Source organism: Orcinus orca, chromosome 9 (assembly GCF_937001465.1).
Source record: "Orcinus orca chromosome 9, mOrcOrc1.1, whole genome shotgun sequence".
NCBI lineage: Eukaryota > Metazoa > Chordata > Mammalia > Artiodactyla > Delphinidae > Orcinus > Orcinus orca.
In genome coordinates, this window is record NC_064567.1 from 5,799,716 (window position 1) to 5,824,200 (window position 24,485).

Below are 24,485 nucleotides of genomic sequence, written 5' to 3' on the forward strand. Positions count from 1 at the left end.
GTCCAGCCCCACGGTCCCGGCGCCCGAGGTCCTCCGAGGCCAAGCATTTCCTGCGGAGCGAAGCGGACGCTTCAGAAAGCCGCAGACCGGGCCTTCCTGGCGGTCCAGTGGTTAGGGCTTCGCGCTGTCACTGTCGAGGGTCCGGGTTCGATCCCTGGTCGGGGAACTAAGATCCCACAAGCTGCGCGGTGCGGCCAAAGAAAAAAGCCGCAGACTGTCGTTATTTTGGCAAATTGTCCATTTGTGAAGAACCAAAATACAGGTCCTTAACAGTGCTCTGCAACACGTCGTCTTTTGTTCTGCCCACGGTGTCCCAGCCCCATCTCAGAGGGAGAAGGGGTGCCGGGAAGCAGGGGCCTCACACTCGCCTGGGCCTGGCCCCCTGGGGTGAAATGAGGGGCTGTGGCCTCACAGCCCCTCCAGTGTCACAGCAGCACCACTAGAGTGGGGAGTGGCATGGGAGAGGCCAGGGAGCAAGGAACCGGCTCCTCAGCTGCCTGGGTGAGAGCGGGGACCCAGTGCTGCTCCTGCCGGAAGGGCAGGTGTGGAGCAGAAGGGCACCCGCACAGGGGCCAGCTTCGCGCCCCGCGTGGTGAAGGCCCTGGAGGTGTACACAGGGGGCAGCTGGAGTACCTGACCGGAGGGATGAAAGGGAAAGTGGGGCTCAGACCCTAAGAGGCCCTGAGGGGAGCCGCCCCCAGCAGCCCCTCTTACACCAGGAGGGGCCCACGTTCCGCACCCACAGGGCTCTCCATGCCAGGCCCTGGCTGGCTCCCCGCCCCGTGCAGGAAGAGGAAACGCTGCAGAGGACAGTGTCTGCCCTTGAGAGCTCAGCGTCTAGCCAAGGACAAGCCTCCCCGGGCAGAGGCAGCCCTTGATGCAGAGGTGGGTGTGCCAGTGTCTTCATGCAAGATGCGCGGCAGGACGGGCTTCACCTGCTCGCTGGGGTGCCCAGGTCCATGCCTGATGGGTGGATCCCACCCCCTTGGGACCAGGTACAGGGTATTGCCACCAGGGGCGGTAGAAAGGGTCGCATACCTCTGTGATGGGCTGTAGGCCCGACCCCCAAACCCTGGGAACCCAGGGGCCTCGCCAGGAAAACAGGCTGGCCTGTGAGAAGAACTTGCAGAAGCGGCATCACCCAGCCTTCTTTGGGTGGGGCTCAGCACAGAGTACAGGTGAGGGGTTCCACGTGCGCCGCCTGTGTCTGGGAGCCCTCACTTCCTAGCGGTTCTTCTTCTCCAGGGCCCGAGGCTGCGGTTACAACGGCAGGTCGACCCCGAGGGGCTTTCGGGGGAGCTGAAGCGCACTTCAGGGAGGGCAGGCAGAGAGAACCACCTTGAGTACCTGCGCCGATTTTGTCACCTTCTCAGTCGGCTGTGCTGACAGAGGCAGTCCGAGTAACCAGACTCTCTCGCTCCTTGGGGCCACAGCTCTCGCTAGCAGGGCAGGCAGCTTATCCAGCCACTGGGGGCAGATCCTAAAACGGCTGCTGCATTCGTTTTCTCCAGCCTGCCTCTCCCAGAGAAAGAGTAAGAAGTGAAAAACCGCTAATTTGCATTTATATAGCATGACATATTTGGGTAAATTTTATTTCAGTAATTTTCTTGTGTGCTATCTTTGGTTTTGGCATCAGGGTGATGGTGGCCTCATAGGATGAGTTTGGAAGTGTTCGTTTCTTTGCAATGTTTTGGAAGGGTTTCAGAAGGCTAGGTGTTAGCTCTGCTCTAAATGTTTGGTAGAATTCGCCTGTGAAGCCGTCTGGTCCTGGGCTTTGGTTTGTTGGAAGATTTTAAAATCACAGATTCAATTTCAGTGCTCGTAATTGCTCTGTTCATATTTTCCATTTCTTCCTGGTTCAGTCTTGGGAGATTGTACCTTTCTAAGAATTTGTCCATTTCTTCTAGGTTGTCCATTTTATGGCTGTATAGTTGCTTGTGGCAGTCTCTTATGGTTCTTTGTATTTCTGCAGCTTTTCCTTTTTCATTTCTAATTTTACTGATTTGGGCCCTCTCCCTTTTTTTCTTGATGAATCTGGCTAAAGTTGTATCGATTTTGTTGGGTAATTTTTATTCCAGTAACACAGAGGGCTTTGCTAGATGTTGATGATATAAAGACCAGATAACCACAAGATGTTTCTTTGCCTTTGATGATACAGTCTTGCCTCTGATAAATACCTTCAGTTGGGTAGGGGAAGGATAGGAAGTACTTATAGGACACATGGGCAGGAAAACAAGGACAGGACATGGCAGTGTCACCAGAGTCAAGAGCAGACAGAAATTCATAAAAGTGATGGGCATCAGATCTGACCGAGTGCAGCACGTTCTCGCCGCAGCCTCCCGTCGTTGACCCCGTCGGCCTCACAGGCCTGTGCGCGCCATCCTGCTCGGAGCCCTCTCACGGCCCTGGTATTCACCACTCAAGTCTAGACCCCCGCCTGCCTTTCAGGGCGCTTTGTAGTTGGACTCGGCAATCCTTCCAGCCTCAATCTCTTCCCCCAGCACACCCTCTCTGGGTCTAGAACAGCCCCTGCGACCCCATGAATGTGGCACACTCAGCTCCTATCTCATTTGTCCCAGGTCTGGAATGTCCTTTCCCTCTGACTCTCCAAGGAGAACCCCCCCAAACCCATCTCCCCTGTGACTTCAGGCTGAGCACACTCCCTCCTGTGTAACAGCATTTTCATCACAAATGTCCTTTGCTCCTTCTCTTGCATTCCAGAGCAGGGAGTGATTCCGGAGCAGGGAGTGACACTCAGTCGCCACCTGTCAAGTTTCATACGACCAGCTAGAGGCAGAGCCAGGATGGAAGCCCGTCTCCCAGTGCGTGGGGAGGGTATAGTCTGCACTGTCCCAAGCTCAAGAACTGGCTTCTCTGTGTCTCTTCATAGGAAAATGGAGCACTAGACCTGCTAGTGTGGCTTGAATTCCCTAGCCTTTTCCAAGATCATTAGGAAGCACTTTGGGAAGCTAGAAGCCACACCGGGCCCAAGCCCAGGGCAGTAACTTGTTAGCCAGAAGCTGCAACCTAGGCCCCCAATCCAAGTCTGACATGGTCTCAAATGAGGCTAGAAACCCCTCATCGCCTCGGCCCTCGGCCGCTTCCAACGCTGAGGAAGCAAACCCCGCCTGCCCGACTCAGTCTCCCCTCCCCCACAGGCCTTTGTACACTTCATCTTTTAACAACAGACATCGATGGTGCTTTTGAGGGCATACATTTGACTTCCTCACAGAAGTCAACGGAAGCAAACGTCTCGAACTAAGTGAAGCTCTAGACCACCCAGACATTTTCAACACTCACAACAGTTTAGGAGTTTGAGTAACTCATTGCAAAGTTAGGCTGACAATTTTTGAATATATTTTCCACCTTTTATTTCCATCTGTATCATCCATTTTAAAAGAATGACAAGAAAAGATTTCCACCCATTCAAACTGGACTGCTCTCCAAGCTTTGTTGAAAATGATTCCTGAAAAAGCTGGAGCATTTCGGCCAGCCCCCTGACGGCAACCACGTGGCCCACCTGCCCTGTCACAGGGGCTTCCGGTGACTCCCGGAGGCAGGGAGAGCCTTGGGAACACACCTGACACTTGATTCATCCAGCAACCGGCTGCTGCTGGCTGCGTCCTGGTGCTGGACAGGCTTTTCATGTAATACACGTTTATGGAGGGATGCAGGGTGCAATGAGAACGGTTATTTGAGCTGTTAAGAGGCTAACAACATACCTTTACAAACAGTCTTCCGTAATATACCCAAGAAACCCTACAAAGACTTGGAGAAAATATACCTTAATTTCTGACAGGTATCTTACCTTAGCCAGCAGTGAATTTAATAGGACAGAAATGCATCTAAAAATGCTAATTAAAAATAAGTTGCTTTGGTTAGCATTTAAGACTTTACCATTTAATAAAAGATTTTATTTTTGTAAAGAAGAACTTTGAATACATATATATTCTGAATTTCAGCCTGGAATTTCAAGTGCCTACTTTACTAAGCTAAGCACAAAACACAGACGTTTCAGGCTGAGGGCGTCTGCCACCGTTCGGTGTGGCTGTGGGAGCCGATGCCTCATCATCAGGCCCCCCAGAGCACCTGCAGTGGTTGAGGATCTAAAGGACGTTTTCGGGACAGGGCAGAGAGGCTGAAAGCAGAAAGGCAGAGCTGCATCACGGGAAGGAGGAGACGATCGAGCAGTGGGCTCAGGAGGGCAGGAGAGCAGGGCAGGATGAAGAGGAGGAGACAGGGCCCGCTTTCGCTCCCATGAGCTCCTCCTGGATCCCTTCCCTAGCAGCCACCCTATCCCAGTCCTTCCCATTTCTGGGTGGGGAAAAAACAGAGCAGGGAGGCTGGCATTAGGGTTGCAGAACCTGAAGGCAGCTGGGAACTGCAAGATCTGGCCAGAGGCAGCTCAGTTCCCAAGACGGACCCTGGGGACCGGCACCTGCCCCCCCCCACCGGACCCCACCAAGTCTCTTACTCTTTACATCCCTGTTCCCCGCCTACCCCTCCCGCCCCCAGGTAGGAAGCACTCTGGAGCAAAATCAGATAAAGCGTAAGAAAAAAAAAAGACCTGCATTACACTCTTCATAATGATAGAATTTATGAGCAGAAACTTAGTGCTCACTTCTGTTCATCACTTAGTTTCTCTTTGTTGCTGTCTTTATACTTTCTACATAGGATAAGTACTCTGCAATAATAATTTCTTCGTCTTCCAGAGTTGAGTCAAGGTAATCTTCTTCATGTTCTGGAATATCTTCCAGGATTTCATTCACAGCCTCTGTCTCCATATCTTCATCTGTTGAGGCGCTAGAGGTCCCTGCAGTAAAGAAGTGCAGCAACAGGGGAGCTGAGGGAGGAGGACAGAAAGAGAAACCTCCACGGGGACCAAAGGGACCCACGTCAGCTCCAGCTCGGCCCTCCCGCGCCACAGCGCCCGAGCAGCCCGAAGTGTGCACGTCTGCAAACGCCCCTCGCCGCCCCCGCGAGCCTTCGCCGCCCCCGCGAGCCTTCGCCGCCCCCAGCCCCGCCTGCCGGCTTCCACTCGAGCAGACAGTCCCTCCCGTCGGTCTTCAGAGATCGCAGACCCACCTGCAGAATCAGACGGGGATGTGGGTGGCGTTGCTGAAGAATCTTCCGCCGAGAGCCGCAGGTCAGAAGGAAGACTTCCACCGTTGTGAGCGAGGGTCTGAGCTGCCAGCTGGACGTTTCCCCGGAACACCCTCAGGGCAGCCTCAGCCGCTGCCGCGTCGAAGCCCATGTACACCAGCTGGGAGAAGGCAGGACGGCACTGGCGAGGGCCCAGGCCACACGGCACAGCGCGCACCCGGCACTCCCGCCCCCACGCAGAGCCGGGAGAGCCAGGTCTCGGGGGGGACACGTTCCCAAAACCCACTGCACGCGTGTACCACCGGCCTTCCCGCGCTAACGTGCGCGTGAGGCAGCTTGGAAAGGAAGGAGGAAGACCTGAGGCGGCCACGTTGGTGCCCAGTCGCCTCAGAAAGGCAGCCGGCTCGCAAGCCAGAGGCAGCGCTGCGTGCACAGAGCTCGTTGTCGCCGGGACCCTTAGCTAGGTCTCTGCAGCACACTAGGCAGGCTAACATGACGGGGGGCACACGTGGACATCCCTGCAGGTCACAGGCAGGGGAACGGGAGGCGACGCACCAAGAGGCATGTGTAGGAAAGAGGAGAAAAGCCCGAAGAAAACCTTCCCACAGCTTCCCTGTTTCCTACTCTGAAGGAAATGCCTGTGCCCCGCGTCCACCCGCTGCAACTGCTGCACGGAGGCTGCGCCCTCGGGCGGGCCGGTCACACCTGGAGCCCCGGGCGCCAAGGGCTCGGCCCTGCCTGGCCGCCAGCCTTGTCCCGCCAGCCAGTCCCACACGAGGCTGTGCGGGCGGAGAGGGGCACAAGGCGCTTGCACTCACTTGGTCAATGGTTTCCCGAGAAGGACTCTCCTGATGGCTGTTGGTTTCCGGACCAGAATCGTTTAACCACCACATCTGAGGCTGACTGAGCAGAATCTAAAAACGTACAGGGACACCCGTTACTCATCACTAACATCCGCTCGGTCACTCAGGCAGAGACTGAGCACCTGTCACGCGCTAGGCAGGCACAGCCGTGGGACACACGAACAGGTGTAGAAACTGTGGTGGACGAGGCTCAGGGTGCTGTGGAAGCAGAGAACGGGGACCCCTGAACAGGCTGCGGCTGGAGAGGCGGCTGTTCAAAGGCGGCTCCCGCCAAAGGTCGTGTCTGAGTTGAGGTGTGGAGGATGAACAAGATTATTCAGGCAAAAAGATCGCATCTGAGGAAGCAGGAAAGGATTTGAGAGAGCAGGCGGAAGGATTCCAAGAAAACACAAGCTTGTTGCAGCTCAGCCTTAGGGGTGACAAGGTCATAAAGAGCTATAAACGGAAAGCTATAAGCAGTCCAGGGCTGCCCAATGTGACTTCTCTTTGGAAGGTGACATGCTCTAGGTTTACAATGTCAAGGAGAAGAGCAGAGTTCTTTGGACCCTTGATTTCTCTGTCACATGATACTTACTCTTAACCTTATAAAGCCCTTTTGGGGAACTTCCCTTTTAACACTGAATACTTCTATATCGATCAAATGCATTTATGTACTATTTGTATAATTAAAAACAAGTTTTGAGCCCCATCAGTCCCTTCACATATTCAGAATTTTTAAATTTCTCTAAGAAATCAAATTAGATATTCAAATAACATTTTGAATTAAAAAAATATATTAATACATATATTTGAAAATTCAGTCGACCCTTGCACAACGCAGGATTTAGGGGCGCTGACCCTCATCGCAGTGGAAAACCCAAGTGTAACTTACTGTGGACCCTCGGTATCCACAGTTGCTCCGCATCTGCAGATCGTGAAGTACTATACATAGTATTTACTATTGAAAAAGGTCCACGCGTAAGTGGACCCACGCATTTCAGACCCATGCTGTCCAAGGGTTAACAGACCGACTAATGGGGACCTCTGAAGAACAGGACGGGAGGTCTTGAGAATAAGAGGCAAAGGCAGGGCAGGCTCCCCACTGCCTGCAGGATTCAGTGTGAACTCCTCAGCAGGGCAAACAAGGTGACGCGGCCCACCTAGCCCCTGCCTACCTGTCCAGCCCCATCTCTGGCCATTCCCCACCCCGCCCCACCTCCAGCAGGTGTAACCCAGGCCTTGGCAACCCCGGGGCTCAACTCCCCCGGCCTCATGCTTCAGCCCTTAGCGCTGCCCCCGCTTCTCCTCCGTCTGCTGGGCCCCCTCCCGTGACCCGCCCCCCAGCTCAGCTTGCAGTTCCTGCCTCCCCACCCAGTGCTGCGCTCCCACATGGTAGCCCTTACGCCACTGTGCTCTCTGCGTCTGTCTCCCCACTAGCCTGTGGGCTCCCCCAGGGCAGGCGGCATCTCCGCTGAGACTCAGCACAGCGCCTGCCTCATTAAGTATCCTGTCTGCTCCTTGAACAAAAATTGGAAGGACGTGGACCCGGGCAGAGTTACCACTAATTTGGATCCCAACCTGTTTAGTCACTTCTGAGGACTTCTTTAAAAAGCCCCTTTGCCAACATGTACTACTGACTAAATAATAAAACTAAATATTCAAAGAAAACATTTGAATTCAAAAAAATTACATTAAAACTTCAATCACCTTTCTTCCACCTCACTGTTAAACTCCCGCTGCAAACAGAAACCTCATCAAAGTTCCTGCCCTGCGAGCCCTGCAGCATCGTGGACAGGCACTGAGGTGGGTGCGGCTCGTCACTCTGGCTCTGCCACTGGGTTCGAGAACAAGAGAGTTCCGACCCTTAGATCCAAACCAGGAATGAAGAGGAAGGCCCGCAGCCGCGGGGCTCCTGGCGTCAGGAAGGACAAAAGAGCAGCTTCAATGAAGAAGTGGAGGGGTGGTGCCTGGGCCGGGAGCAGGGCTGCTCAGGGAGGCCAGAGGCTGGGGAGGGGTTACCTGCAGGGACTCCTCCAGGTTCCCGCTGGCCTGGTGGAGCGCCTGCTTGGCTGCACGAGCGGAGTAGCCCATTCCTTTCAAATAGTTTATGTTCTCCAGGCGGCGTCTTTTCTTCTCTTTTTCCTCCTTCCTTATTTGGTCCAATTTCTTTAGGAAAACAGCAGAGTTACCAAGTTAGGGATTGCGGTTTTGTAGAAAGCCTTCTCAACCCATGCTCTATAGGAGTCTCAGGGTCACCAGGCAAAGTGAAAACCACAAGGTGAGGTGACCTTTTCTCTCCCCGTCCCACCCAGCATGAGGGCCACTAGGGCAGAGACCAGGGGTGTGCTGCTCGCGGGGAAGCCCAGCGGGAGCCGGAGACGTCAGGCCAGGGAGGGAAGAGAGCACCTCGGGGACCACCACCTGGCACCAGAACAGGCCCCTGGGAACCAGCAGGCACATCCTGAGGACCCCCGGAGAGGTGGACGTGCCTTCTTCTAGGAAGCAGGGGGAGGAGCTTCCTGCATGGGTGGGAGGGCTTCTCAGCCTCTGCTGAGTCACCTGGGATCTTACCGAAATGTGACTCTGAACGTGGGGGCCGTGGAGGGGGTGGGTGGGTCCTAGATGGCGCCCAAGCTACCGATCCACCCACCACTCCCTGGGTAGTAAGAACTTAGTCCACTTAAAACCCCAAGAATGCTCAATGCCAGGTGACAAAGGTCACCTACCCCCGTGGTTCTCAACCCCGAGGCTCAGGTGCCTGGCGTTGCTCCAAGAGCCTGAGGAAGGCCACAGGTTCAGTCTCTTCTCCTCCTCCCACCCCAGCCCTCATCAGGAGAGTTCTGAGTTTGTTTTGAAAGCAAGTATCACTTTATTTCTATTTATTTATTTATTTGCTGGCTGAGCCGTGCAGCTTGTGGATCTCAGCTTGTGGATCTCAGTTCCCCGACCAGGGATCTCCCCGGCAGTGAAAGCGCCCAGACCTAACCACTGGACCGCCAGGGAATTCCCACAAGTATCATTTTAAAAGGATTTCTGCTGATTAAAACAATAAAACTAAAACAGGTTTGACAACCACTAACTGAATCCAACCTCATTATTTTGCCAATGAGAAGACAGAAATCTCTCAAGACAGTTAGGTGCCCCAGTCAAGGTCATCACCGACAGCAGAGCAGAGAGACAGCTTCTGCACATTCTAGAAACAGTCCGCCCTCGGCCCAACACAGGGAGAACAGCAGAGAAAACAGCTTTTTCCTTTGATGTATCTCCTCCTACCTCCATGGTTCAGTCCAAGCAACAAGGGTCTCCTCTACATTCTTACAGCAAGAACACGGCCTCACCTCTTAGGAGAAGAAAGGAATCCTCACCACGGAACCAAATACTCCAAGCTGGCAGTAGGACTAGGCAGAAGGGGTGACTGCCCACAACATTTCCTGGGATGAAGACAACCTCAGCCTGTAATTTCCTGTTTACAACAGTGGAGAACCTACCTGTGAGCAAGCGGGGCTGACGACGGCTGGGCAGCTCTGCCATCCCGCTGCCCACCCCCTTCCCCGGGGCTGTGGTCCGCACCCCCACCGCGCCCTCTAACTGCCTCCTCTGGGCCAGTCTCCGAGACTCCGAACCCTTCTGCACAGGCCCGGCAGCTCACGCACCTGCTCCAGTCCCGCAGCGGCCCCTCCCCACACCCAGTCAGGCGCCAGCGCTCCTGAGCTCCAGCTCCCAGGCCCCGGCTCCGCCTCCCAGCTGACCCTTCCCGCTTCACCACAAGACCCACGCAGGCCGGCGGAAGTAGTCCGTATCACTCACATTTCCACTTTGATTCACACGTACACACCATGTAAAATGCCTCTACCCCGTCCCATCCTCTGCTTGCCATTCCAGCCTCTTCCACTTATATTTCAAAAGGCTAATAAGAAGGACAATTAACATTCAAGCAGAGAAAGACCCTCCCAGCCAGCCAGCCAGCAGACGCGGGCCTCAGAGCTGACACAAAGTTGGGGCCTCAAAGAACACTTTTTCCTTATTACAAATGCCTAAGTCAGCTTTCTCTTAACCATGTAGATACACATGATATTTCTCTTTATACTAGAATTAGGAAAATAAAATAAACCAAGGAAATGACAATAAGCATTGCACTGCGAAGTCTTAGCGACACAGTAGGGTCAAATGTTGTGAGAGAACTGAGTTCTAAAGTCACGGCTGTGTACAGGCAAAAAGACTGAACATCCCTTAGGAAGGCCGCCACGCTGCCTCTCACGGCCTCGGAACACTTCAGCACTCTCAAGTGACCTCAGTTTCATTAGTCTGTTTCTTTTGCCAGATGAGAAACTGGCCCGTACTCAGGGCCACGAGGTACAAAAAAGCAAACTTTTAGGAATCACCTATTACCCTCTACTCAGTGAGACGTTCAAACCCGGAGCTTCAGAAACTGAGAGGACAGCAGATTCACGGGAGCTCACACGCGATGGGACTCGGAGCTGGTCTTCCCACCAGCCACCCCAGCTGTCCCTAGGGTGTGGGAAGCTGACTAGTTCCCCAAGTAGGCCCTGACCAGCCTAAGCTAAGCAGACAGGCTCAAGCCAGTCAGGTCTTGACACTACCCTGGCCACGGCGACTGGCTCAAAGGTGGCCAATCAGTGAGCAGCTCAGAACGTCTCGGAGGATTCTGGGACCCAGACCATGCTCCTGGTGTGATGGGATGACCCCGGTAACACGGAGGAGGCAGAGAGACAGAAACTAGAACTCAGCGACAGGGCGAAGCCACTGAATCAACTAACCTGAGACCCAGCCCTCCTCTGGGCTCTTTACAATTAAGTAGGCCAGTGAATCCCTCCCTTACCCTCTTTATTGGGTGTTTAAGCCAATCTGAATTTGTTGCCTTCAACCAAAAGCATCCCAACTACACATCCACTGAGTGGAAGAGTGAGCAGGGTCAATTGCCCTATATACTCTGTTGTTTTTTTATTTTCTCCAAGGGCTTATAGTTTAATTCATTAAATGCACATCTGATAGGACACTACTATTTTTTAAAAAAAACTTATTTTTGCTACTTATAAAAAGTTAGGAAGTGAAGTGGTAACGTTTACCATTTTATAGTATCTTTTGGCTTTTCAGAACCTTCTGTAAAAACTCAGAATGCTATTCTCAGATGGGAATTAGAAAGTTCAGGAGAAAACCAGAGCCTTAGTTCAGGTTTTGCCACCAATTTGACCCATGACCCCGGAAAAGACAACCTCTGAGCCTGTTTTCCTCATTTGTAAAACTACCATGTTCGATATGGTAACATTCCTTCCAACTCTGAAATTCTAAAGTTTTTTTTTTTAACTGTACTTATCTCTAATTGTTTTAAATGATTATAGTTTTGAATCTTTGCTTTTATAACATAATGTTAGTTGTTCATATGATTTGACTCATGTTTCCAGGCAAGGATGACATCCTGAACTGTAACAATGGCTCCCTGGAAAACACAGACCCCTTTAAAATGGTTTCCAGAAATATACTGTGATTAAAAAAGAGAGAGAGAGAAGACTGCTTGGATAACTGTACTTACGAGCTACCTGCCACCATAGCAAGAATAAAATGAAGGAAACTGCACTGTCTGAAAACTGATGCAATTAAAAAAGACAAGTTTTTCTCCTGACTTCCAAGTCTGAAGCAATGAAGAGTTCCTTGTTAATAATACCTAGTACGGAATTTTCTTTTTCTGTTCTTTCATATCTGAGAGCTAAGGCACTTTGGAAATAATTTTGCTATTGCCTCAAGTTTCACACCTACTCAAAGGCAAAGGCCTCAACCAAGCGTTGCCAAGACCACATTAAGGTACCTCTCTGCGGTTGGTGATGTGGGCAGCTGCGTGGTCCACGTTCCCGTCACATGCCCTTAGGCCAAGCCGAGCTTCCTGGGCACTAAATCCCAGCTGCATCAAACTGTGAACTTTAGATGGATCAATATATAGCTCTTTAAAGAGCTGACATGCCTACAGACAAAGAAAAATATAAGAATCATGTAACCATAGTAACATTAAAGCTTAACACAAAGCTAAAACCTAAAGGAAATTGGATTGTACCCAGTGTGAATTAGGGTGTGTCAGATTTCAGATAAAACCTCTAAATGTGACCTATTATCAACCAGTGCAAATGCAAACAGACAACACCCTCTCTGCTCACGTGACTTATATGCAGTATAACATGAGAAAACAGGCTGAGGATTGTGGGAGGGGCTGGTATCCATTATCTCCTCCTTTTTGGTAATAAAGTCCCCTGAATTTGAGCTGAGTGTAGCCAGATGGTCTAGGCCAATGGCATGTAGCAGAAATGACAGGAGCACCTCCTGAGTCACCCCTCTAAAGACGCTTGCCCTGGACTCTCTCCCTCCTTCTGCTGGCTGGAAGAGGCACTGACAGGACACCAGCTGCCCCACTGCCCTGGCTGCTCACCTCTACAGCCAGATGAGAGAAACGGAAACTTCTAGCCTATTAAAGCCACTGACTTTCTGAGGTTTCCTTATTACAGCACCTTGCCTGTACTCTCGCAAATACAGATGTGTTTACGGTATATGTGAAGGAGGGACTGGGAGGGAGGTGCACTTTCCTCACCAGTCACACACCACTGAGTTCATGAAATACTTAACTTCTGGGGATTAAAAAACTAAGTAGGTGAAAATGGTCACAACTTTGGAGCATCCATTGTCTTACCTTGTTGAGATAGTCATAAGCCTCTTCACCATTTCCACTGTGATAATTTCGGATACCTTGAAGCAAGTAAAGTCTTAAAAACAAGACTTTCTCTTTTCCACAATTTCCCTAGAATTATTGGGGGGAAAAAAGATAAAACTGTCTTATTTCTCATTACAGGTCTGTAATACTGACATTTATAATTCCCTTCATCTCCACAGGGGCAAAATGGCATTACTAAAATGTTTCTAGCTTCACCATTGCTGATGGCAAAAGTAAGGATCCCAGGGTACAACGGCATCGCCTGTCCCAAACAGAACACCTATCTCCAGGTGCCCAGGACAGGGGGCCCCCTCTGGTCAGGAGGGAAGTATGCAAACCAGGAATATCTCTTATGTTGCCCTGCAATTCCCAAGCAGAATTCTGATGACCTGTGGAAACTGCCTGAGAAAAATCCTTATTCAAAGCCCAGCTCTGGAGCTGTGACTCACTCGTGTGAACTGTCACTGTTGAAAATGTCTATTTTCTGCATTTAAACCTTTCATTAGACTCTAATGAATACAGTCACCAGCTCTCTCGGTCACGGTGATCAATGGGTTTCTGTGACTAGAAAACTGTGTTCCTCTGGTCACAGGCTAACTTATAAGATGTTTAACAATCCCCTTAAAATATAGCTTAAAAAGAACACATTGCATACTACTATCAAATAAATCACCTTCGGCAGCAGTCTAAACACTTTAACAGGAATAAACTCAAATTCTACAAATGGGCTCACTAACACCTAAAACTAATTACAGCAACGTACTTTTATGTGGACCAGTCTCTGATGATTTTCTCCATAACAATTTTTAAAGCATCTCTGGGCCATGTTTAATTTCTTCTCTGCATCGTCCAGGCATTCCAGCTGTCCCAAGCGGAAGTAGCACCATGCTATGTCCAGCTGGAGTACTGCATAGTTGTCCACAGTGTCCAGCAGTTCTCTGCAGCACTCGCTACCAAAGACAGGAAATGACATCACTGACAAGAAGCAGTAAAAACCTTTTTGTGAATTACTGGAATTTTTTTTTTCCAGTTTTTGGTGTATTTCCAAAGACTACTCTAAGACAGAGATCGCAATGTTTATGAAGGGAACTATATTTATAATCTGAATCCTTCCAAGGGGAAAAAAAAAAAGGAGTTAGGGCTCAAGAAAAGAAGCTCAACACCACCTGCCCTGGTAGGGGGGGGAGACAGACAGACAGACAGACAGACGCACACACACACCCTTGCCATGTTGGGAAAGAGGCTTGGCAGGAAGCGGAAATCGGGGCCACTGTGTCAGAACCCTTCAGCAAACGTGGGGAGACCATGCTTTAAAGCAGTGGTTTCCAACCCTGACTGCAAATTAGAATCACCAGGATGTGAGGAATTTTTCTTTCCTTTTCTATTTTTTTTGTTTGTTTTTAAGAAATACTGATGCTGGGACCCCACTATATCAATTATAGCAGAAACCTCTGGAGGTGGGGCCTGGATGTTGTATTTCTAAAATCCCCCTAGGTAATTCTAATATACAGCCGAAGTTAGAACCCCAAAGCTTTAAAAGCACACTAAAAAAAAAAAAATCCTTCCTTACTATGAACGCCTCAGTTGATGAAGACTCTGATGAGGCATTCACGTCCAATCACATTAAAGGAGGGGAAAAACCATCCAGACAAATGCCAGGCTCTGAATGCCTAGCTGACCTTGGGGCCCAGGTGCAGGTTAAATGCTACTCGGCAGCTGTCGCAGCAGGCTGAACCCAGATACAGAGGAAGGGAGAAGACAGCAAGGCAATGGAAGGTTGACAAAGATGGACATCGAGAATATTTATTTTGATTTTAAATTGTGATTATGTTAGAAATTCATAATGCAAATCTAGATCTCAAGTTTGAACTCTCTTCAATAAGAAAGTAAAATTTGGAACATTCACAAACTTTAAAGATCTCATCTGTTTTTGTTTGTATTCTACTAAAAGTAAGACTGCTCTGGTATAAAACTACAAAACCTGCATGCCCTCAAGCTTCCCATCCTGCCCATCAAAATCTGCTTGGGGTGGGGGGCGGGGAAGAGCTCTGATTCTGTCATTTATGTTTGGTTTTTTTTAATACATTTTAGTTAATTTATTTTGGCTGTGTTGGCTCTTTGTTGCCGTGTGCCAGCTTTCTCTAGTTGCAGCGAGTGGGGGCTACTCTTCGTTGCGGTGCGCGGGCTTCTCATTGCAGTGGCTTCTGTTGTTGTGGAGCACGGGCTCTAGGCGCATGGGCTTCAGTAGTTGTGGCACACAGGCTCAGTAGTTGTGGCTCGTGGGCTCTAGAGCGCAGGCTCAGTAGTTGTGGCGCACGGGCTTAGTTGCTCCGCAGTATGTGGGATCTTCCTAGACCAGGGATTGAACCCGTGTCCCCTGCACTGGCAGGTGGATTCTTAACCACTGCACCATCAATGACAGGGAAGTCTCTGTCATTTATGCTTTAAAGCAGAAGTCTCCTAAGTGGAGTGCCTGCACTCCAGGGTACGTGCAAGACAATCCACTGGGGCGTAAGAATAATCTCTCAGAGCAGGATTTTCCTATTTATTTGTGGTTTCTTTCTTTGAACATTTCTATTCTTTGTGAACGTTTTGTAACATACACACCATATTTTACACACATGCACACACACCCAGATGTATGACCAGGTGAGGGGCACCTTCTCTGAATCTTCTGCTTGGCCTGAGAACTTGACATTGAGAGGAGAGGAAGAAGTTCATGGACCATGGTCTGATCTTACACTCCAGGTGAGATTTACTGATCTACCTGTAGGCACCTTCGGTTTCTGGGAGAGAAGCCTACCCCACCATTCTCACGAAAGCAGCGGACATTTAGCCAGTTTTCAAAGTCTCACACATGTGAACAGGCTTGTTTGTGTCTAAAGCATCAAGAGTGAGGACAGAAACTGCCTCCTTTCAGTTAAAAATAAAATCATGCGTATAAGTTTGACCCAGAATTGAGTATTTGTGCAGCCAAAACCAAACCCAAAACCAAAACGCAGCACAGGTCTCACATTAAAGACGTTCGTTTCATTCTTTTAGTTTAAACACATAACACTTTTTATTCATATATAGGCTATAAAAGAGATCATGACATCACCTGTATATAATAATTTTGAAACTGTTAGGACTATATTTGAACCTGATCATGTCACTCAGAAAAAAATTTAAAGACTTGTATAAAATTGTCTTAGAGTGTATTTTTATTGATTTTGCTTTAGTAGCCTGAATAGTCAATAGCCAATAAATTTTCATGTTAAAAACATTAATTAAAATCAATGTATAACGTTGATTTAAACAAAATATACTGAGCCTAGCTTTAGAAAAATTAAATCCCATTTGGGCTCAAGTCAGTTATTTAACAGAAACTTATTACACTTGCCTCATGAGTTTTACATTTTTTATATAAAATAAAGATATTAATTTCAAGAAAGGTAAGCTAAGCTTAGGTATCTGCTTTTTTTAAAAGGAAGGTTGGCTAAAAAGTCATTTTTAGTTTTATTACTGGCTGTAAGGAACTGGATTGTGTGTAGTTTTTTTGTGTGTTTCTCGATACATGGGTTCAATAAATACCATTAAGCGATGCTTGGGATGCAGTTAAAAACATGTTACTTGAAAAGAGTGGTGTGACCTTTTCAGGGCTTAGTTTTAAGCTTTGTTAGGTGGGACCAGAGCAGCCTGTAGGGCAGAATTAGCCCTTCTTCCCACACCCTACTGAATTCTCTAGCCAATGCCCCGTTTCCCACAGGTTATTATCCGCCCTCTGTGATCTCTCTGCTTCTCTGAGGTGGTGCTTTCCCAGCCTGGGGGCAAGGCAGGCGTGACCTCACAGGCCTGTGCTGACCATCACTCAGCAGAAGACTCCAGGGGCGCCCTGTGCACTCTCCCGCAGGCAGCTCTTTCCTCCCACCACTGTGGCCTCCCTGGATTCCGAGCTCCATCTATTCCACTCAGGGGAGACCAGGAGGCTCTGCCTGGGTTTCTCCTCCACACACTGCGGCCTGGGAACTCCAGGCCGTGAGCTGAAACAATTCACAGGGTTCCACTCGTTTGTTTCCCCGCCTCAGGGACCACTGTCCTGCATTGCCAGAAAACCACTGTTTTTACACACTTTGCCCAGTTTTTCAGTTGTTGCAGGGGAGAGGGTAAATCCGGTCTCCATCTTGGCCAAAAGTATAACTTACATTTTTAGCTTTAAATAGGGGAAAGAAATTACTCTCAGTCATACTACATACCATACCACAAGATGTACAAAAGAAAGCTGTGACAGAACTTTGAGCCTACTTGGAGCAGGCACGAAAAACATCAAGGGGCAAAGGAAGAACAACTTAAGTTTCTTCCACCTCCACCGCTGACTTGCATTAGAGTTGATCTCTTTTACGAAGAGAGGGAAGGCGCACAAAAATTACGCTAATAAGTTGACCTGCATGAACGAATCCCCAGTAGAAAAAACCAGTATCTTCTACTTAAAAAGGCACTGACAATTATTATTGGATTATTATGTCTACTACTCACTGAACATGTTAACGTACCATGAACTGAAGAGGCAGTTATTTTTTACTCAGGGTCTCCCTGAGACCTGAAAATGATTTCAAGGAGGTGTCCAAGGTGAAAAGACTGAGAAAGGCTCATACAGACAGATCAAGGTCAACCATGCCTCAATAACCGCTGAAGCTGGATTACAAGTGTATGGGAACTCAGTATATTAGCTGCTATTTTTATGTTTTAAATTTTCCATAATAAAAAGTTAGAAACAATTATGGAAGCGAATAAAAAATTTACCTGAATTTAAGGACCTAACTTACAGCCTGCACTGCTACCTGTAGCAGAAGAGAATAAAACTGACACTCAGAAAAAAGCGAAGACAAAGAGGCAGAGGAGGAAAACCAGAGAGGCACCAAGCCCTTTTCTGGTTACTTTCAGCTTTGCCCCCTCCTCCCAAATATTTTAGACAATAAATCCCCCTTTTTGCTTAAATTTAAGTTTGTTCACTTAAGACACAAGGGTGCTGCCAGTACCGCTGGCAAACTATATATACTTACATTTATCTTCTTGAATGTACTGTATATATTGGGAGTTCCTCAAAACGGAAAAGAAAATAACACTGACGTTGTTACCTTTTGAATATTTCAAACATCAAGTCTATTTTTCAAATATTTCATCTGCCTGGATTATAGCTTCTCAGTACCGTTTCCCATTAAGAGGAACCAGGAGCCCTTGAGAAAGTGTTGGCTGTTGCTCTGGGGCAGGAACTATTCAGGATGAGTCTGGACCAGCTCTGGCCACGAGAGAGCAGAGACTACAAAGATTACCCCAGGATCGGGTCAAAGGGATGCAGGACCACCTGCCAGCTGAAGACAGCCAATTTAAGCTCTGAGGTGTGAAGTGTATCAAATGTGTTAAAATCCATGAGCTCATACTGATACTTAAAAGAAAAAAAAAAAAAGCAGGGAAACCTCACCGGTGATGTCATCTTTGGAAGATGCTAGGGAAGCAACTCATTTATCCTGAAAAGAAGAAAATAAAGAGAAAGAACCTAGCATTTTATTCTGTCTTTCTGTACAAATTGTACCTTAGGAGGACCAAGCAGCGATAAGGAAAAATATTTTTCAAAAGAATTCCAGCAATAAATGCAGAAGGAATAATACGTTATCACCATCTTGGAGCGCCTGATGAAACAGTGGATTTGGGGAACGCTCATCAACATCTACACCAAAATCACTAAGTGAAAAGCTGACAGGGACCTTATAACGGACAGTGCAGGCTGACAACATGTCATAAGAAAGAGACATGATACCCTACATGCTTGTTGTAAAAAAATAGTGCCTATGTTTATAAAATGCTTTACAGGGAAGAGAGATCAATTAGAAATGTGACGGGGAGAAACAGTTCACAAATCAGTCTACACCATAACTACTCTTTTATGTTAACCATCTTGGGTGAAAATCGGAAGTGTGAAGTGCACGGGGTGGGGGAAGGGTGCTGTGTGTAACTGTCATCCTCCTTCAAACTTGCTTTCACCAGGTACAAAAGCACCTACCAGAAATATCTGTCAGCGTCCAACAGACACGGCAAGGCTATTCCATATTCTTTTCTTTTCAGGAAAGCTCTGCCTTTCTCATGATATCCCATAGCTAACATAAGGGCCTAGGAAAAAATAAGGATTTAAAACAACATCACTTTAAACTATAATAAAACGAATTATATTAAAAGCATATTAAGCCTAAAGAAATCAAATATTGTGAAAACAAACAGACAAAAAACTCAAGATCACAACTAAATCTAAAAGCCAAAATTAAGGAAAACAGCATTAAACCTTCATTTCATTTAAACACTGAAACCAAGAACTCAATTTAACATGGCTGAAATGGTCAGAAACGGCACCTGTCCCTTCGTTTTCATCACTTTATTTTAGTATCGGCTGATCTAGATCTATTTCTAGTATCCGTAAGACTAAACATATAAAAAACCAGCCAGTAATGACTGTATCTTTTCTAAAAAGAGCATTCATTTCACTCTCTATTCTTAATCAGGTTTTTTTCTGAAGTATCTGTCAACTGTAGCATTTCTAAAACAATTTTTGCAAGGTGATCCAAATTTCTTTAAAGTTCATTAATATTTTTAGATTTGAATTTGTATATAATTCCATTTTGTAAAGGTTTCCCCTAAAGATCTAAATATCATCATTTAATATACAAATGTAGTATCTGCAGTGGGCAAACAGTTGCCAAAAAAAATCAATTCAATGAGATTACAAAGCTCTCTTATTAAAACGTAGCTTTAATCCTTAATTTTAAATCCATAATTCATATAGTGAAACCAACTCAAAAGTGTCCTTTAAAGACCAAAAAATTAAAATTAACTTGACCCACAGTCACTAAAGCTTTTCATATAAGAAGCTACTGGACTCCAGCTCAGAGACTGATCTCATGGGCCAAGTTGTAGATGCTGCTAGAAAGAGCCCCTTGGATATGTTCAAAGGTAAAACCACTTCACCCTTACTCCAAATTAGAGAACGGGGCTGTGGAGAGACAGGGGAAGAGGTGGCAGAATCATCTGTCACACTCTTCCCAAACTACCTAGCACCCCAGCCTCCCCTTCTGATCCGTCCCTTAGGGAATGAGGCCCCCAAGTAAAATAAACTACAGCAAAACAAACACTGCCACAGGAAGCCACTGCTCCAGGACAGTGAGGTCCTGCCGTTCTGTACTCAGGCACTGAAACTCACAGGGTGAGCCGGCCAGATGCAGTGCTCATCATATGGTCATGTTCTCTGTTTATGAGCTGGAGACTGAAAGCTGCTTCTAATCCTTTATAATAACATTCCAAGATAAAACAAATAGAAAACCACTTCTGCTCTGACCGCAGATCAAAGAACAAGCCATAAATTTCTTACAGTACTTACTTTTCTTTCTGATGGAGGGATTCTGATTGATCTGCCCGTCTGGTTAGCTATGTCTAAGTATGGTGTGGTTTCTGGATCCACCACCATCTCAGCTGCAACAAAACCAAAAGGAACTCCATTAGTTCAATGTTAAAAAGCAATGATGGTGACATTAAAAATGTTAGACTGTAGGGGAAGAAAGGCCAACAAGAAATGTGATACTCCCCTCCCACGCACGCTCCCGCCCATTTGCTGCGTGATTTGCTGCCACCTTTGAGGACTTGAGCGGAAGTCTGAAGCTCTGTGTACCTCTCTCTGCCAGTATCTCCAGGCCTCTCTTAGTCCTCTGAATTCTTTTTTCTTTTAGTCTGGCTTCATTCTGCTCTTCTTCTTCAACCTGGGAGTTTTTCCTCACATCCTCTTCAGACTGTTTTAGTTCGAGCACCATAGCTTTTACATTGTGGGTCACTCCCTGTTCCTCAAGTGTTTTCCCTGTCAAAATCAGAAATGCATGTTATAAAAAGAATCATTAAATTTACTGGGTAATAGGCCATCTTCTATGTTAAATGGAATTCTTAAGCCTGCATCAGCACTTGCAAACCACCATGCCACATGATTGGTAAGAAGATGTTTAAATTTGGCTGTTTACCTATGTTATTGTTAAGCACTGGTTAAAATCAGCCAGGGAAAATGAGGTGACTAAATTAATCCTTTGTACTTTTCTTTATTCTCATCATAAGATCAAACTAAAGCGATCAACTGTTTGAGAATCTACTACAGAGAGAGACATGATATCTCCCACCCTCTAGCTGGAGATATAATCCAGTTCTCAGCAATGGACTGGAGGCCAGAGTGCAGTGGCGCACTGTGAGAGGTAATTTACTGAAGTGGGTAAAAACAAACACCTTGGGTTCCATCCCTTCTTAACTCTATAGCCCTGAGTGAACCACTTACTGTCCACGTCCTCATATAAAAAATGGGAATAAAGACAGAGGTAGAAGTTAATGGAACAGAATGAAAGAGAATATGAACAAAATCAAAAGCTGGCTCTATGAAAAAAATTAATCAAATATACAAACCTAACAAAAATTAAGTCAAAGATGCAAAAAAACAACGAACAAAACGAAAAAGGGTAAATATAGATAGCAAACATTATAAAATACCAAAATAATATTAGGAACTATAAGCATATAAATTTGAACACATTTCTGAAAACTCTAGTTGGACACACATTCATATGCATACGTACATATACGTACACATATATATATTTAGGAACTCGACAACCATTCTAACATTTATATTGAAAAATAGAGGACTTCCTTGGTGGCACAGTGGTTTAAGAGTCCGCCTGCCAACGCAGGGGACATGGGTTCGAGCCCTGGTCCGGGAAGATCCCACATGCCGCAGAGCAACTAAGCGCGTGCGCCACAACTACTGAGCCTGCGCTCTAGAGCCTGCGAGCCACAACTACGGAAGCCTGCATGCCTAGAGCCCATGCTCTGCAACGAGAAGCCACCGCAATGAGAAGCCTGCGCACCTCAACGAAGAATAGCCCCCGCTCGCCACAACTAGAGAAAGCCCGTGCACAGCAACGAAGACCCAACGCAGCCAAAAATAAATAATGAAAAAAAAAAAAAGAAAAAGAAAGATCCATCAATGGCCAAGTTACCATGATAAAGAAGAGCCAAGAGGGAGACTCATCTTACTAGATTTTTTTTTTTTTTTTTTTTTTTTGCGGTACGCGGGCCTCTCACTGTTGTGGCCTCTCCCGTTGCGGAGCACAGGCTCCGGACGCGCAGGCCCAGCGGCCATGGCTCATGGGCCCAGCTGCTCCGCGGCATGTGGGATCCTCCCGGACCAGGGCACGAACCCGTGTCCCCTGCATCGGCAGGCGGACTCTCAACCACTGCGCCACCAGGGAAGCCCATCTTACTAGATTTTAAAGCCACAACAACAAACAAACAAACAAAAACCTCTGGTGAGACTATCCATGCAGCCCTGGGCTTGAGGAAAGAACTTCTTAAAACACAAACAATAAGGTGAAAAACTCATGGATTTGATAACATCAAAATCAAGGATTTCTGCCCAATGAAGGATACCACAAACTAATGAACATAGAGATGCAATGACAAACAGTGCAAAGATATCTAAAACAGGTAACAGGAAATGGCTAGAGGTGATGCTGGAAAGGACGACTAGGGCTAGGCTGTGAAGGCTGCATTACATCAGGCTGGGATGTGAACCTGACTCTCCGTAGGCCATAGGAACCTAATGGAAACCAAACAGACTACAGTGCTTGCCCGAACTGCTGCAATAGCTAACTGGTCTCCCAAGGCCATTCGTGTCTCCTTTGCATCCATTCCCCTACTGCAGCCAAAGTGATTTTTGAAACACAAATATAATTGTGTCTGCTCCCCAGCATCAATGGCTTCCCACCTCTCTAGAGAGAAGCCCTCTAATACTGAGTAAGGCTCAAGTCCAGGGTTCCTCAGCAGCACTACTGGCATCGTGAGCTGCATTAAGTCTCTGTTGTGGGGACCGTTCAGTGCCTTGATGTTCAGCACCATTGCTGGTCTCTTCCCATTAACTGTTATGAGCACAACCTCCCCTGGCCCCCTGCTACCAAGTCACGACAACCCAAAATGTCTCCGGACATCGCCAAATGTCCCCTGGGTGGCAAAATCACCCTTGGTTAAGAAGCACCACTATAATCTTTACAATGTGGCCTCACTGCCTGGCCCTCCATCCTGAAGAAGCACTACCCTCCGCTCACCTACTACACTCGGCCATATTAGACCTTTTCAATCCCTCGAATTCACACGATGGAGCTGTAACACGAGGCTCTGTCTGGAGCGCTCCCCACCGCAGCCTCCTCCCCGTCTTCACTCAGCTTTAGCTCTTCTCCCTCAGGGAGAATTTACTAGAAACTCTATTTTACTTTGAGCACGCCTAGACTTCCATTCTGTAACATTTCACCAGACCTGTACTGAGTATCTTTGGAAAAGTTGCTTCCTGCTTTACATTTTTATTTTAGTAAACTCTAAAATAATTGGTTTTGCATTATATACATGATAAAGCCACCCAAAACTTTTGAACAGAGGAAGAGAAAAAAAGATACAAAGTCATTATTTCTCTATTGACTTGATTTAAAAATTCTGCATACTTTGCCATAACATACCTAGTTGAAGTTGTTTCTTATTTATGACAATTTTGATATAATTTTCTTGAAATCCAAAGGTTTCAGCTATCCTGTAAAATAAACCCAAAAACTATAGGTAACCAAATTTGTTATTTATTATCCATTAAATAGATTTTAATCATGATAGCTATTTTATACATTCTTCTCAGAAACACCGAGTATTCCAATTTACTGACTCACAACATTACTTCAGATAAAGTCAGCTTACTAGATGGTTATTTGAAACTGTGTCAGAGACAGTGTCCTTTTGTAAACTATCTGTTTTACTATTTGGTTCCTTGTGAAGTAGAGACCACTGGTGCTGTGTATCTGTTTGAACAGGAGGGCCCTAGCTGCATGTCAGGAGAAAAGCCATCCTCTATACCTTCTGCGGTCTCCTTGGAGGAGCCCATAATAGGGGGAGTTGTTCCATACAATCTTCTGCTCATTGTGTGTTGAATGAATTATGCTTCCTGAATCCATCCCTAACAGCCCTCATGTAGACCAAAGAAGAAGATGAGAAAAATCACTTTAAGAAACACTGACTGGCTATCCCTGGAGGTATTCAAAATACTTACCAGTTAAAAATGCACAAGTAGATGAAGTAATTGACCAGGTCTCAAAAGTTAGGTTTTCACTGGTATGTGACAGGCAGGTATTTTTTTTCTTTTTACAAATGGGCCAACAGCCTGAAACTGGCTGAAATACTTCACTGAACACCACAGCAAGCTATTAGTGCACTAAGGAATAAAATTCAAAACTAATGATCTGGCCAATATCAGGCTGTCTCCTATTTCTATCACTCATTCATTGATTCAAACACGTATCAAGCACATGCATCCAGAGTTCCCACCTGATCTCAAGTTACACCAGGAAGTGAAGAGATTGCTGCAAGTCCTGAGTTCTCACTTTGCCCTTAAATGCCAGTGTGAGCCTGAATAAGTCCTTCAGCCTCAAAGCCTCAATTTTCCCTTCCATTCAGTGACGATAATCAAACCTGCCCCATCTCTCTTACAGGATGGCCAGGGAGGATCAAATGAGCGGGTGTAAAAGAGCCGAGAGCACCTGGGGCACAGGGCACACAGATACTTACTTAGACCTCAGTTCTCTGCCAGTGACATGCAGTCGGGTCTCCAACAAGTTTTTCCTATCCTATTTAAAAATAAGACAAATAGAATGCACTTGAATTTGACACTTTTTGGAGCTGTTATTCTGCCTATAAAACCAGACAGGTTGATATCAGATGATGTAAATACTCGC

At 47.1% G+C, this 24,485-nt stretch overlaps 1 protein-coding gene across 2 annotated transcripts in view; it reads right to left on the reverse strand.

Annotated features, from left to right (window-relative positions):
• Positions 1–3,346: 3,346 nt before the first annotated feature.
• Positions 3,347–24,485, reverse strand: part of NUB1 (negative regulator of ubiquitin like proteins 1) — a 28,079-nt gene continuing 6,940 nt past the window's right edge. For both annotated transcript variants that reach the window (XM_004281207.4, XM_012537265.3), the window contains exons 4-15: positions 24,319–24,377; positions 23,226–23,296; positions 20,354–20,536; positions 20,066–20,157; positions 18,701–18,807; positions 13,424–13,610; positions 12,640–12,747; positions 11,770–11,922; positions 7,965–8,111; positions 5,922–6,017; positions 5,086–5,263; positions 3,347–4,813 (exon numbers count right to left, since the gene is read on the reverse strand). In XM_004281207.4, coding sequence (XP_004281255.2) covers positions 4,635–4,813; positions 5,086–5,263; positions 5,922–6,017; positions 7,965–8,111; positions 11,770–11,922; positions 12,640–12,747; positions 13,424–13,610; positions 18,701–18,807; positions 20,066–20,157; positions 20,354–20,536; positions 23,226–23,296; positions 24,319–24,377 — 1,560 coding nt within the window. In that variant the 3' untranslated portion in view covers positions 3,347–4,634. The remainder of the gene's footprint in view (positions 4,814–5,085; positions 5,264–5,921; positions 6,018–7,964; positions 8,112–11,769; positions 11,923–12,639; positions 12,748–13,423; positions 13,611–18,700; positions 18,808–20,065; positions 20,158–20,353; positions 20,537–23,225; positions 23,297–24,318; positions 24,378–24,485) is intronic.